The sequence below is a fragment of the Zalophus californianus genome, chromosome 7, assembly GCF_009762305.2.
Source record: "Zalophus californianus isolate mZalCal1 chromosome 7, mZalCal1.pri.v2, whole genome shotgun sequence".
In the NCBI taxonomy this organism is placed as follows: Eukaryota; Metazoa; Chordata; class Mammalia; order Carnivora; family Otariidae; genus Zalophus; species Zalophus californianus.
Window position 1 is genome coordinate 32,194,586 of NC_045601.1, and position 14,659 is coordinate 32,209,244.

Consider the following 14,659-nt stretch of genomic DNA (forward strand, 5'->3'; position numbering starts at 1 on the left):
TCCATCGTCTCTCATGGTTCATCTCTCCCGCTGACTTACTCCCCTTCATTCTTCCCCTCCTGCTATCTTCTTCTTTTTCTTTTTAAATTTTTTATTGTTATGTTAATCACCATATATTACATCATTAGTTTTTGGTGCAGTGTTCCATGATTCATTGTTTGTTCATAACACCCAGTGCTCCATGCAGAACGTGCCCTCCTCAATACCCATCACCAGGCTAACCCATCCCCCCACCCCCCTCCCCTCTAGAACCCTCAGTTTGTTTTTCAGAGTCCATCATCTCTCATGGTTCGTCTCCCCCTCTGACATACTCCCCTTTTCTTCCTCTCCTGTTATCTTCTTCTCTTTTTTTTTTTCTTAAAATATGTTGCGTTATTTGTTTCAGAAGTACAGATCTGTGATTCAACAGTCTTGCACAATTCACAGCGCTCACCATAGCACATACCCTACCCAATGTCTATCACCCAGCCACCCCATCCCTCCCACCCCCCACCACTCCAGCAACACTCAGTTTGTTTCCTGAGATTAAGAATTCCTCATATCAGTGAGGTCATATGATACATGTCTTTCTCTGATTGACTTATTTCACTCAGCATAACACCCTCCAGTTCCATCCATGTCGTTGCAAATGGCAAGATCTCATTCCTTTTGATGGCATAATATTCCATTGTGTATATATACCACTTCTTCTTTATCCATTCATCTGTCAATGGACATCTTGGCTCTTCCCACAGTTTGGCTATTGTGGACATTGCTGCTATAAACATTGGGGTGCACATACCCCTTCGGATCCCTACATTTGTATCTTTGGGGTAAATACCCAATAGTGCAATTGCTGGATCGTATGGTAGCTCTATTTTCAACTGTTTGAGGAACCTCCATACTGTTTTCCAGAGGGGTTGCACCAGCTTGCATTCCTACCAACAGTGTAGGAGGGTTCCCCTTTCTCCACATCCCCGCCAACATCTGTCATTTCCTGACTTGTTAATTTTAGCCATTCTGACGTGTGTGAGGTGGTATCTCACTGAGGTTTTGATTTGGATTTCCCTGATGCCGAGCGATGTTGAGCACTTTTTCATGTGTCTGTTGGCCATTTGGATGTCTTCTTTGGAAAAATGTCTGTTCATGTCTTCTGCCCATTTCTTGATTGGATTATTTGTTCTTTGGGTGTTGAGTTTGATAAGTTCTTTATAGATTTTGGATACTAGCCCTTTATCTGATATGTCATTTGCAAATATTTTCTCCCATTCTGTCGCTTGTCTTTTGGTTTTGTGGACTGTTTCTTTTGCTGTGCAAAAGTTTTTTATCTTGATGAAATCCCAATATTTCATTTTTGCCCTTGCTTCCCTTGCCTTTGGCGATGTTTCTAGGAAGAAGTTGCTGCAGCTGAGGTGGAAGAGGTTGCTACCTGTGTTCTCCTTTAGGATTTTGATGGACTCCTGTCTCACGTTTAGGTCTTTCAACCATTTGGAGTCTATTTTTGTGTGTGGTGTAAGGAAATGGTCCAGTTTCATTCTTCTGCATGTGGCTGTCCAATTTTCCCAACACCATTTGTCGAAGAGACTGTCTTTTTGCCATTGGACATTCTTTCCTGCTTTGTCAAAGATAAGTTGACCATAGAGTTGAGGGTCCATTTCTGGGCTCTCGATTCTGTTCCATTGATCTATGTGTCTGTTTTTGTGCCAGTACCATACTGTCTTGATGATGACAGCTTTGTAATAGAGCTGGAAGTCCGGAATTGTGATGCCGCCAGCTTTGCTTTTCTTTTTCAACATTCCTCTGGCTATTCGGGGTCTCTTCTGGTTCCATACAAATTTTAGGATTATGTGTTCCATTTCTTTGAAAAAAGTGGATGGTATTTTGATGGGGATTGCATTGAATGTGTAGATTGCTCTAGGTAGCATTGACATCTTCACAATGTTGGTTCTCCCAATCCATGAGCATGGAACGTTTTTCCATTTCTTTGTGTCTTCTTCAATTTCTTTCATGAGTATTTTATAGTTTTCTGAGTACAGATCCTTTGCCTCTTTGGTTAAATTTATTCCTAGGTATCTTATGGTTTTGGGTGCAATTGTAAATGGGATCGGCTCCTTGATTTGTCTCTCTTCTGTCTTGTTGTTGGTGTATAGGAATGCCACTGATTTCTGTGCATTGATTTTATATCCTGCTACTTTAGTGAATTCCTGTATGAGTTCTAGCAGTTTTGGGGTGGAGTCTTTTGGGTTTTCCACATACAGTATCATATCATCTGCAAAGAGTGAGAGTTTGACTTCCTCTTTGCCGATTTGGATGCCTTTGATTTCTTTTTGTTGTCTGATTGCTGTGGCTAGGACTTCTAATACTATGTTGAATAGCAGTGGTGAGAGTGGACATCCCTGCCGCGTTCCTGACCTTAGGGGAAAAGCTCTCAGCTTTTCCCCATTGAGAATGATATTCGCTGTAGGTTTTTCATAGATGGCTTTTATGATATTGAGGTACATACCCTCTATCCCTATACTCTGAAGAGTTTTGATCAAGAAAGGATGCTGTACTTTATCAAATGCTTTTTCTGCATCTATTGAGAGGATCATATGATTCTTTTTCTTTCCTTTGTTAATGTATTGTATCACGTTGATTGATTTGTGGATGTTGAACCAGCCTTGTAGCCCAGGGATAAATCCCACTTGGTCATGGTGAATAATCCTTTTAATGTACTGTTGGATCCTATTGGCTAGTATTTTGGTGAGAATTTTTGCATCCATGTTCATCAAGGATATTGGTCTGTAATTCTCCTTTTTGATGGGGGTCTTTGTCTGGTTTGGGGATCAAGGTAATGCTGGCCTCATAAAATGAGTTTGGAAGTTTTCCTTCCATTTCTATTTTTTGGAACAGTTTCAGGAGAATAGGTATTAATTCTTCTTTAAATGTCTGATAGAATTCCCCTGGGAAGCCATCTGGCCCTGGGCTTTTGTTTGTTGGGAGATTTTTGATGACTGCTTCAATTTCCTTAGTGGGTATAGGTCTGTTCAGGTTTTCTATGTCTTCCTGGTTCAATTTTGGTAGTTGATACATCTCTAGGAATGCACCCATTTCTTCCAGGTTATCTAATTTGCTGGCATAGAGTTGCTCATAATATGTTCTTAGAATTGTTTGTATTTCTTTGGTGTTGGTTGTGATCTCTCCTCTTTCATTCATGATTTTGTTGATTTGGGTCATTTCTCTTTTCTTTTTAATAGGTCTGGCCAGGGGTTTATCAATCTTGTTAATTCTTTCAAAGAACCAACTCCTAGTTTCGTTGATCTGTTCTACTGTTCTTTTGGTTTCTAGTTCATTGATTTCTGCTCTGCTCTTTATTATTTCTCTTCTCCTGCTGGGTTTAGGCTTTATTTGCTGTTCTTTCTCCAGCTCCTTTAGGTGTAGGGTTAGGTTGTGTATTTGAGACCTTTCTTGTTTCTTGAGAAAGGCTTGTATTGCTATATATTTTCCTCTCAGGACTGCCTTTGCTGTATCCCAAAGATTTTGAACAGTTGTGTTTTCATTTTCATTGGTTTCCATGAATTTTTTAAATTCTTCTTTAATTTCCTCGTTGACCCATTCATTCTTAACTAGGATGCTCTTTAGCCTCCATGTATTTGAGTTCTTTCCGACTTTCCTCTTGTGATTGAGTTCTAGTTTCAAAGCATTGTGGTCTGAAAATATGCAGGGAATGATCCCAATCTTTTGGTACCAGTTGAGACCTGATTTGTGACCTAGGATGTGATCAATTCTGGAGAATGTTCCATGGGCACTAGAGAAGAATATGTATTCTGTTGCTTTGGGATGGAATGTTCTGAATATGTCTGTGAAGTCCATTTGGTCCAGTGTGTCATTTAAAGTCTTTATTTCCTTGTTGATCTTTTGCTTAGATGATCTGTCCATTTCAGTCAGGGGGGTGTTAAAGTCCCCCACTATTATTGTGTTGTTGTCAATGTGTTTCTTCACTTTTGTTATTAATTGCCTTATATAATTGGCTGCTCCCATGTTAGGGGCATAGATATTTACAATTGTTAGATCTTCTTGTTGGCTAGACCCTTTCAGTAGGATATAGTGTCCTTCCTCATCTCTTATTACAGTCTTTGTTTTAAAATCTAATTTGTCTCATATAAGGATTGCCACCCCAGCTTTCTTTTGGTGTCCATTAGCATGGTAAATGGTTTTCCACCCCCTCACTTTCAATCTGGGGGTGTCTTTGGGTCTAAAATGAGTCTCTTGCAGACAGCATATTGATGGGTCTTGTTTTTTAATCCAATCTGATAGCCCGTGTCTTTTGATTGGGGCATTTAGCCCATTTACATTCAGGGTAACTATTGAAAGGTATGAATTTAGTGCCATTGTACTGCCTGTAAGGTGACTGTTACTGTATATTGTCTGTGTTCCTTTCTGATCTATGCTGCTTTTAGGCTCTCTCTTTGCTTAGAGGACCCCTTTCAATATCTCTTGGAGGGCTGGTTTCATGTTTGCAAATTCCTTTAGTTTTTGTTTGTTCTGGAAGCTTTTTATCTCTCCTTCTATTTTCAATGACAGCCTAGCTGGATATAGTATTCTTGGCTGCATATTTTTCTCGTTTAGTGCTCTGAAGATATCATGCCAGTCCTTTCTGGCCTGCCAGGTCTCTGTGGATAGGTCTGTTGCCAATCTAATATTTCTACCATTGTAGGTTACATATCTCTTCTCCCGAGCTGCTTTCAGGATTTTCTCTTTGTCTCTGAGACTCATAAGTTTTACTATTAGATGTCGGGGTGTTGACCTATTATTATTGATTTTGAGAGGGGTTCTCTGTGCCTCCTGGATTTTGATGCCTGTTTCCTTCCTCACATTAGGGAGGTTCTCTGCTATTATTTGCTCCAATATACCTTCTGCCCCTCTCTCCCTTTCTTCTTCTGGGATCCCAATTATTCTAATGTTGTTTCATCTTATCGTATCGCTTATCTCTCGAATTCTGCCCTCATGATCCTGTAGTTGTTTATCTCTCTTTTTCTCAGCCTCTTTATTTTCCATCATTTGGTCTTCTATATCTCTGATTCTCTCTTCTGCCTCATTTATCCTAGCAGTTAGTGCCCCCATTTTTGATTGCACCTCATCAATAGTCTTTCTAATTTCGACTTGGTTAGATTTTAGTTCTTTTATTTCTCCAGAAAGGGTTTCTCTAATAACTTCCACGCTTTTTTCAAGCCCAGCTAGTATCTTTAAAGTCATGATTCTGAACTCTAGGTCCAACATCATACTAATGTCCATATTGAGTAGGTCCCTGGCTGACGGTACTACCTCTTGTTCTTTTTGCTGAGGTGATATTTTTTCGCCTTGTCATTTTGTCCAGAGGAGAATAGATGAATGAGAGAACAAAATGCTAACAGGTTAACAACGTCCCCAGCAAATACACTGTATACAAATCAGAAAAGACCTGAAACCAGGGGAAAAGAAAGGGAAAGAAAGAAAAAAGAAAGAGAAAAAAAAAGAAAAAAAGATAAAAACAAAAACAGAATACAAAAAAAGCAGAATATGATCAAATATGATCAGGCTAGTGCATAGATCAGTGCCACACACTAGATTTTGGGTGTATTTTGGTCTGTTAGGAAAAAGTGCCTCCTAAAATTTTAAAGGAAGAAAGACATATATGTACAAAATAAGTGTTGATACAATGAAGGGATGGAAGATGACTGTAAAGATGAAAATTATAAGAGATTTTATAAAAGGAATTGATAAGTTGTTTGAAAAAAGAAAGAAGAAGATTTAAAAAAAAAAGAAAAAAGGGAGAGAATGTGATCAGGCAGGAGACTAGAACAAAGCCATACACTAGTGATTTAGGGTATATTTTGATCTGTTAGAAGAAACTGTATCTCAAAATTTTAAAGAGAGAACAACTTACATATATATATATATGCCAAAAATAAGGGTAACTACTATGAAGGGATAAAATATGACTCTAAAAATGAAAAATAAAAAATGTTTTTTTTTAAAAAGGGGATTGATAAGATGTTGGTTGAAAAAGGGAAAAAGAAAAATTAAAAAAAAAACAGTTAAAAAAATTAACTTTGATGAACTAATGAATCATGGTAAAAAAAAAAAAAGCCATGAATTCTATGTGCAGTATTCCCCTAGCGCTGGAGTTCTCCTGTTCTCCTTGATCAGTAAACTTGGTCTTGGCTTGCTGGCTGTTCGTGCTGATCTGGGGGAGGGGCCTGTTGCCATGGTTTCCAAATGTCTTTGCAGGAGGCTGAATTGCCCCGCCCTTGTCGGTCCGGGCTAAGCAGGCTGCTCCGGTTTGCTCTCAGGAGCTTTTGTTCCCTGCAAGCTCTCGGTACAGCTCTGGAGGACCAGGGCGAAAATGGTGGCCTCCCAATCTCCACCCAGAGGAGCTGAGAACTCGGGGCCCGCTCCTCAGTGCGCCCCCAGAGAAAAGCAGTCACTCCCGTCTCCCTGGTCTCCGGCTGCACTCCGTGCTCACCCGGCCTGTGACCGAGCATTTCTATGTCTGGCACCCGACCCCGTGTGGAGTCTCCAAACCCAGCAGATCCCTGTAGTGCGCTCCCGCGCCGCTCCTTCCAGGGGAGGAAGGGGAGTCTCCCCGGCTCTGCTGCTTGTTGGGTCCCTGCTGGAGGAGCAGTGGCCCGACTGGGCCGCGGATCACAGTTTATGGCAACCCCGAGCTGAGAGCCCGCGCCTCGGCTCCGTCTCCGCAGCCAGCTTCCCCGCTCCGATACCTGGGAGCTCTGCCGCACTCAGGCTCCCCCGGTCTTTCTGTGACCCCGAGGGTCCTGAGACCACACTGTCCTGGGAGGGTTCCACCCCCCACTTAGCCACTGCAGCGACGTCCCTCAGCGGACTTCTAAAAGGTCCGATTTTGTGCTCCGTGGCTCTATCACTTGCCGGAAGCAGCCGACGGAGGCCCCCCTCCCCCGCCATCTATCCTCCCGAATATTGCCTCGGATTCACTTCGCACGTCCTACCTTCCAGTAAGTGGTCGCTTTTCTGTTCAGAGAGTTGTTGCTATTCTTCTCTTCGATCTCCTGTTGAGTTTGTAGGTGTTCAGAATGGTTTGATCCCTATTCAGCTGAATTCCTGAGACCAGACGAAATCTAGGTCTCCTACTCCTCCGCCATCTTGCTCTGCCACAACAATGTTGAATTTCTTGATCATTATATGATCATGGATTAAGATTCCCAAAATCTTCTTTTGCTAAAATACTGTTTTAAAATACTTGCATATAGGGCCGCCTGGGTGGCTCCGTTGTTAGGCATCTGCCTTCGGCTCAGGTCATGATCCCAGGGTCCTGGGATCGAGCCCTGCATCGGGCTCCCTGCTCAGCAGGAAGCCTGCTTCTCCCTCTCCCATTCCCCCTGCTTGTGTTGACTCTCTGGCTGTCTGTCTCTCTGTCAAATAAATACAAATCTTTAAATAAAATACTTACATATAGGCACACCTGGGTGGCTCAGTCGGTTGAAGGTGGGACTCTTTGACTCAGGTCATGGCCTCAGGATTGTGGGATCGAGCCCCTCTGTGGGCCTTTGCACTCAGCGTAGAGTCAGCTCAAGGTTCTTTCTCTCCCTCTCCCGTTGCCCCTCCCCCCACTCACACACATGCGCAAATGCACACTCTCCCTAAAAATAAACAAAATCTTTTTTTTTAAAGATTTTATTTATTTGACAGAGAGAGACACAGCGAGAGAGGGAACACAAGCTCGGAGAGGGAGAGAGGGAGAAGCAGGCTTCCTGCTGAGCAGGGAGCCCGATATGGGGCTCGAACCCAGGACCCTGGGATCATGACCTGAGCGGAAGGCAGACGCTTAATGACTGAGCCACCCAGGCGCCCCATAAATAAATAAAATCTTAAAAGAAATACTTGCATGTAAGTTCATGACCTCTAGTTTTCCTTTCTCATATTTACTTGTTATGCGTGGTAGGCAGAAAAATGACCCCACCCACCAAATGATGTCCACATCCTAATCTCTGGAATCTATGTTACTTGGGAAAAGGAACTTTGCAAATGTGATTAACATTAAGGATCTTGAGAAGGGAAGGTTAGTTTTGATTACTCAGGTGGACCCAATCTAATCCCTTCAGTTCTTAAAAGCAGAGAACATTCCCCAGCTGTGGAGAAGCAGAGACAGTGTGAGAACTCAGCCCACCATCCATGCCTTTGCAGATGGCGGAAGCCATAAGCTTGTAAACACAGGTGAACTCTAAGCCCCAGAAAGAAACAGCTTTGCTCACACCTTGATCTTACTCTGGTGAGATCTGGGTCAGGCTTCTGAACTCTAGGACTCTAAGATAAAAATGTGTGCTGTTTTAAGCAACAAAGCTTGTTGTAATTTGTTACAGCAACAACAGACAGCTAATATATCTGGTTTTATTATTAAGATAATATTTGACTTAGCTTGCTGTGACTGGTTCGGGGCTCTGAGCGGTCTCTGATGTTTCCTCCTGACCTCACCAAACAACCATGTCATCAGAATCAAGCAAAGAACGGAAGACCAAAGTGATCCGAAGTGATGGAGCTTCAGATGAAGGGAAGCGTAACCGTTCTGACACAGAGCAGGAAGGTAAATACTACAGTGAGGAGGCTGAAGTACAGCTGTGGGATCCTGGCAGAGACTATGAACTGTACAAGTACACATGCCAGGAGTTGCAGAGGCTCATGGCTGAGATCCAGGACCTAAAGAGCAGAGGAGACAAGGATGTGGCAGTTGAGATAGAAGATCGGAGGATCCAGAGCTGTGTGCATTTCATGACTCTAAAGAAGCTTAATCGATTAGCCCACATCAGGTTGAAGAAAGGAAGAGATCAGAACCATGAGGCCAAGCAGAAAGTAGACACTTATCAACTGCAGCAGCAGAACCTGTTGTATGAGGTGATGCACCTGCAGAAAGAGATCACCAAATGTCTGGAGTTTAAGTCAAAGCATGAAGAAATTGATCTGGTCAGTTTAGAGGAATTTTATAAGGAGGCTCCTCCAGATTTTAGCAAGGCTGCAGTCACCATGGGAGACCCTCACCAGCAAACCCTTGCACGTCTGGACTGGGAGCTGGAACCGTGGAAAAGGCTGGCAGAGAAGTATTGGGGTGCCTGTCCAACAAGGAGAAGATCCTTAAGGAGATTGAGGTGAAGAAGGAGTACCTAAGCAGCCTCCAGCCTCTCCTCAGTAGCATCATGCAGGCTTCCCTCCCCATGCAAGAGTACTTGTTTATGCCGTTCGGCCAGGCTCACAAGCAATATGAGACAGCTAGACACCTGCCACCTCCCCTCTATGTCCTCTTTGTCCAAGCCACTGCATATGGGCAGGCCTGTGATAAGACCTTGTCTGTGGCAATTGAAGGCAGTGTGGACGAAGCCAAGGCTCTGTTTAAGCCTCCTGAAGACTCCCAAGATGACGAGAGCAACTCGGATGCTGAGGAGGAGCAGACCATGAGACGCCGGCGACCCACACTGGGAGTTCAGTTGGATGACAAATGCAAGGAGATGCTGAAGAGGCACCCGCTGTCTGTCATGCTGGACCTGAAGTGCAAAGATGACAGCGTGCTTCACCTGGCTTTCTACTACCTCATGAACCTCAACATCATGACGGTAAAAGCCAAAATGACGACTGCCACGGAGCTGATCACCCCCATCAGTGCAGGTGACTTGCTGTCTCTTCACTCAGCCCTGAGCTGTTTGTATCCAGGGGACCACGGAAAGAGAACTCCAAATCCAGCCAATCAGTATCAGTTTGATAAAGTTGGCATCCTTACTTTGAGGGACTACGTATTTGACCTAGGTCACCCTTATTTGTGGGTACAAAAGCTGGGTGGCCTCCACTTCCCCAAAGAGCAGCCCCAGCACACGGTGACTGCTAACCACTCACTGAGCACCAGCCACATGGAGACCACCATGAAACTGCTGAAGACCAGGGTGCAGTCCCGCCTGGCCCTTCACAAAGAGTTTGCATCCCTGGAACATGGCATGGTACCAGTTACCAGTGATTGCCAGTACCTCCTCCCTGCAAAGGTTGTTTCCCGCGTGGTGAAGTGGGTGACGATTGCTCATGAGTATTACATGGAGCTGCATTTCACCAAGGACATTGTGGTGGCGGGACTGGCTGAGGACACCAATCTCTACTACATGGCACTCGTGGAAAGGGGCACAGCCAAACTCCAGGCTGCTGTGGTGCTAAACCCTGGCTACTCCTCCATCCCACTCATTTTCCAGCTCTGTTTGAACTGGAAAGGGGAGAAAACCAATAGCAACGATGACAACATTCGGGCCATGGAGAGCGAGGTCAACGTGTGCTACAAGGAGCTGTGCGGGCCCCCAGCCCAACCATCAGCTCTTGATCAACCGGCTGCAGCGCCTGTGTGTGCTGCTGGATGTCTCCCTGGAGACTGACAGCCACGATGACAGTGTGGAGGGGCCCAAGGAGTTTCCCCAGGAGAAGATGTGTCTGCTGCTTTTCAGCAGGATGAAGCCATTTAAATATAACCATCCTCAAGGATTCTTCAGCCATTGCTGTCCTCCCACTCAGACTGTTGTTTCCCCCTATGCCCGAAGTGCTGTGCCTCTATTTTCTGCTTTGGCCCACGTGTGGCTCTTGATATTCCCCAAAGACAGGTTTTTTTATTTTTTATTTCTAGCCTATCTATTAAAGTGTCACTTGACCAGGAAAAAAAAAAGATAATATTTGACTTATATGATGAAATGGGGTTCTTTTCCTTCCATTTACATTTTCTGGAAGAGTCTGTACAAGACTGTAGTGATATTTTAAAAGACTTAATAAAACTTAAAAAAATTATCTGGGCATGCTACTGGCCTTGTAAAAGTTTTTCAAAAAATACTGGTTCACATGAGAGACTGTGGCCTCTGAAAAACAAACTGAGGGTTCTAGAGGGGAGGGGGGGTGGGGGATGGGTTAGCCTGGTGATGGGTATTGGGGAGGGCACGTTCTGCGTGGAGCACTGGGTGTTATACACAAACAATGAATCATGGAACACTACATCAAAAACTAATGATGTAATGTATGGTGATTAACATAACATAATAAAAAAATTGGTTCAATTTTAAATTGTTGTAAGATTTGGAGGAGAAGAAAAGATTTTCCTTGACCTTCTTAGGGTCCCTGGCTAAGTCTGAAAATTTAACTGACCAAGACAGATTAGCAGGAGAAAACATACAAATTTATTTAATATAAATTTTATGTGACATGGGAGCCTTCATAAAGAGATGAAGATAAAAAAATAAGAATTGAGTGCATTTATTCCAGGTTTGATGAAGAGTAGGCAGTAGCATAGAAATATGATAGGTTAAAGAATCTGAAGAAATTGTAGTAAACTGGGGAAAACAGTAATTCCTGTGTTTGGATTCTTCCTGGCATTCTTTTGTCTTTGGAGATAAGGATGCTTCTTTCCTCTCCGTATAGGGAAGGCACATCCCACGTGAGGGTTTTATGACCCATTTGGGGGAGAAGGGAGGGTATGTCAGAGAGACTGTCCCACTTCTGCCATTTTCTCAAGCTCCTTCAGCTTAAAATATTTAATATGCCAACATGCCATATTTTGGGGTAGAATGTCCTAAAGCCCATCAGATTATTCTTAACCTTATTATTAAATTCTTCTTATTATAAGATTATTCTTTTGTTGTGCAACTTTTTTCCCCAAGAATTTAAAATTTTCTTCTATTTAAAGGTTCATAGAGGGGAGCCTGGTGGCTCAGTCATTGAGCGTCTGCCTTCGGCTCAGGTCATGATCCCAGGGTCCTGGGATCGAGCCCTGCATCAGGCTCCCCGCTCAGCGGGAAGCCTGCTTCTCCCTCTCCCACTCTTCCTGCTTGTGTTCCCTCTCTCGCTGTGTCTCTCTCTGTCAAATAAATAAATAAAATCTTTAAAAAAAAAGGTTCATAGAATTCTGATATTATCTTTTTAATCTTTAATTATGTTCTCTTTTCCACTACCAATATTATTTAGCCCTATCTCCTTTTTATTTTTCTTGAATAATTCAGTAGCTTGACTATTTTGTACACTTATATTTGTGCAATTTCTTTACTTTTATGCATATTTGATCTTCCTTTTGAAGTAATTTCCTTTTATGTTGAAGAACACACCTTAGAAGTTGGCTTACTGAAATTCTGCTAATGGTAGAAACTCTTAGTTCCTATTTATGCAAGTATGTCTTTATTTTGCCCTTGTTACTGAAGAGAGTTTGGCTGGTTATCTAATTCGAGGTTGACAATTTTGTCATTTCACTCTGTCCTGGCTTCTGTTATTTCTGTTAAAAAGGCATTTACTGTTAGTTCAATTTTTTGTTTTTGAGAAAATCTGTTTATTCTCTCAAGTTGCCTTTATGAACTTCTCTTTGTCTCCAGAGTTCTAAAACTTTCATGAAAGATACATAGTCATAGATTCATTTTTATTTATGCCATTTGGAATGCACTATACTTCCTTTGTCTATAAATTCTTATCTTTCATCATTCCTGGAAAACTGTCATTATCTTTTCAAAAGTTAGCTCTGCTCCATGACCTCTATTCTTGTCTCAAACTCTGATAAGACAAAGTTTAGGTCCTTTTATTCTACTTTCCCTATCTCATCACCTAAGAAATTTTCATTTTCTTTTGCCTTTGTGCTGCATTTTTCAGTGTTTTTGTGATGAAACTTTCAGTTTACTTATTGATTTTTCATCTGTGTTAATCTGATCATCCCATAATTTTTAATTTGAAGGTGATATTTTTATTCTTTGAAGTTGTAGTTTGTTGAAATCCACCTGCTAGTTTAAGAAATATTTTACCCTCAATTTTTAAAATATTTTATACATGTCTTACATCTCATAATTTTCATATCTGCAGTCCATGAGATCTATATTGTTTGTTGATTCTATTGACTCTCATCAATGCCAGTTAGTTCCATTTTGCTGTGATCTTTGATCAGAGGTAATATTTGACAGACATAAATAAATAAAAATCCTGAGGACCTGAATTTAAGTCAGAGTGGATTAATAAAATAATAAAGTCCTGTTTTTACCCAATTAGTTGAGTAAAAATTTTAAGTGAGAATACCTGTTACTGATACACATTTTTCTATAGGGGAAAAACTTGAATAGTTAATGCTCGTTAGAATTGAATATGTTAGGGCACCTGGGTGGCTCAGTCGGTTAAGCATCTGCCTTCGGCTCAGGTCATGATCTCTCTGGGTCCTGGGATCGAGCCTGGTGTCAGGCTTCCTACTCAGTGGGGAGTCTGCTTCTCCCTCTCCCTCTGCCCCTCTCTCCTGCTCATGATTTCTCTCTCTCTCTCAAATAAATAAAGAAAAATTAAAAAAATAATTGAATATGTTAAATAACAAAATTTGTTTTAAGAAAGATTTGATAATAGTAGAAAGCTAAACAAAAATTCTTAGTGTGAGGGTGACTGGGTGGCTCAGTGGTTAAGCTTCTGACTCTTGACTTCTGCTCAGGTCATGATCTCAGGGTCGTGGGATCAAGCCCTGCATTGGGCTCCTCGGTCAGTGGAGAATCTGCTTGAGATTCTCTCTATCCCACCGCCCCTCCCCCCCCCCACACACATGTATGTGTGCTCTCTCTCTCTCAAATAAATAAATAAATAACTTTTTATTTTAAAAAATTCTGTGTTTTTGATGCTACTAAGTTCAAGCCACTACCAAGGCAGTTATGAATAAATGAGTGAGGTCTTAGAGTGAGTTAATTATTATGTCCAGTGGGTAACCTCAATCTCATACAAGAAACATAACTAAAAACAAGGGAATACAGTGTTTTACAAGAAACATTAATAAATGTACTATCCTATTTAAAAAAATATACTTGGAATTATAAGTGAAAAGTCCTTAGAATCTCTTAATAAAGAAAAAAAACTTTGTCCTTTTTAAATAAACTTTAGACAAAAACTCAAATTTCATAATGATGAGATACAGGCTAAGTGTAGACTTTTAAATTTTATGGAAACAAGCATGTAAATATTTCCTAGCCTTCTCTCATTGTCCTGATAAAATATAATGGTTATATGAGAGCTTTTTCTTTTCAAAGCAGCTATATCAATGGTCTAACCATTACATTTAAGGTTTTTTATTAAATTTGCTATAGACTGAATGTTTGTGTCCCTCCAAAATTCATATGTGGAAACCTAATTCCCAATGAGATGGTATTTGGAGGTGGGACTTGGGGAGGTGCTTCGGTCATGAAGATGAAGCCCACATGAATGGGATTAATGCCCTGATAAAATGAAACATGGAGAACTCCTTTATCTCTTCTAGCATGCGAGGACACAGTGAAGAGTTGACTATCTAGGAACCAGGAAGTAGGTCCTCACCAGACACCGAATCACTCAGCGCCTTGACCTTGGACTTCCCAGTCTCCAGAACCATGGAAAATAAATTTGTCATTTATAAGCCACCAGTCTGCTTTTCTCATAGCAGCCCAAAGGAACCAAGAAGTTCTAATTAAATTCTATAGTTTCTGTGTTCAGTTACTTTTCTAGGAAAGATTAAAGAATATGAGGCTTATCATTTATTTTTTTTCCACATTAGGAGTGAGTCATTCTTGGACACACCTGTTCAAAATGTTACTATTAACAGCCTCTTGGTCTAGAAAATAAGCAAAATATGTTAAATTAAATACATCTATTCCTACCTAATCATTCCACCTGGGAAATTATCCAATAGAAATGAACA

General features: G+C 41.6%; 1 protein-coding gene across 1 annotated transcript; it reads left to right on the forward strand.

Annotated features, from left to right (window-relative positions):
- The first annotated feature begins 8,457 nt into the window (after positions 1–8,457).
- Positions 8,458–11,263, forward strand: LOC113927855 (THO complex subunit 5 homolog). Its single transcript, XM_035728326.1, is given in 4 exon segments — positions 8,458–9,070; positions 9,073–10,295; positions 10,297–10,598; positions 11,248–11,263. Coding segments are annotated over 4 exon segments (2,154 nt in total).
- The last annotated feature ends 3,396 nt before the right edge of the window (positions 11,264–14,659 follow it).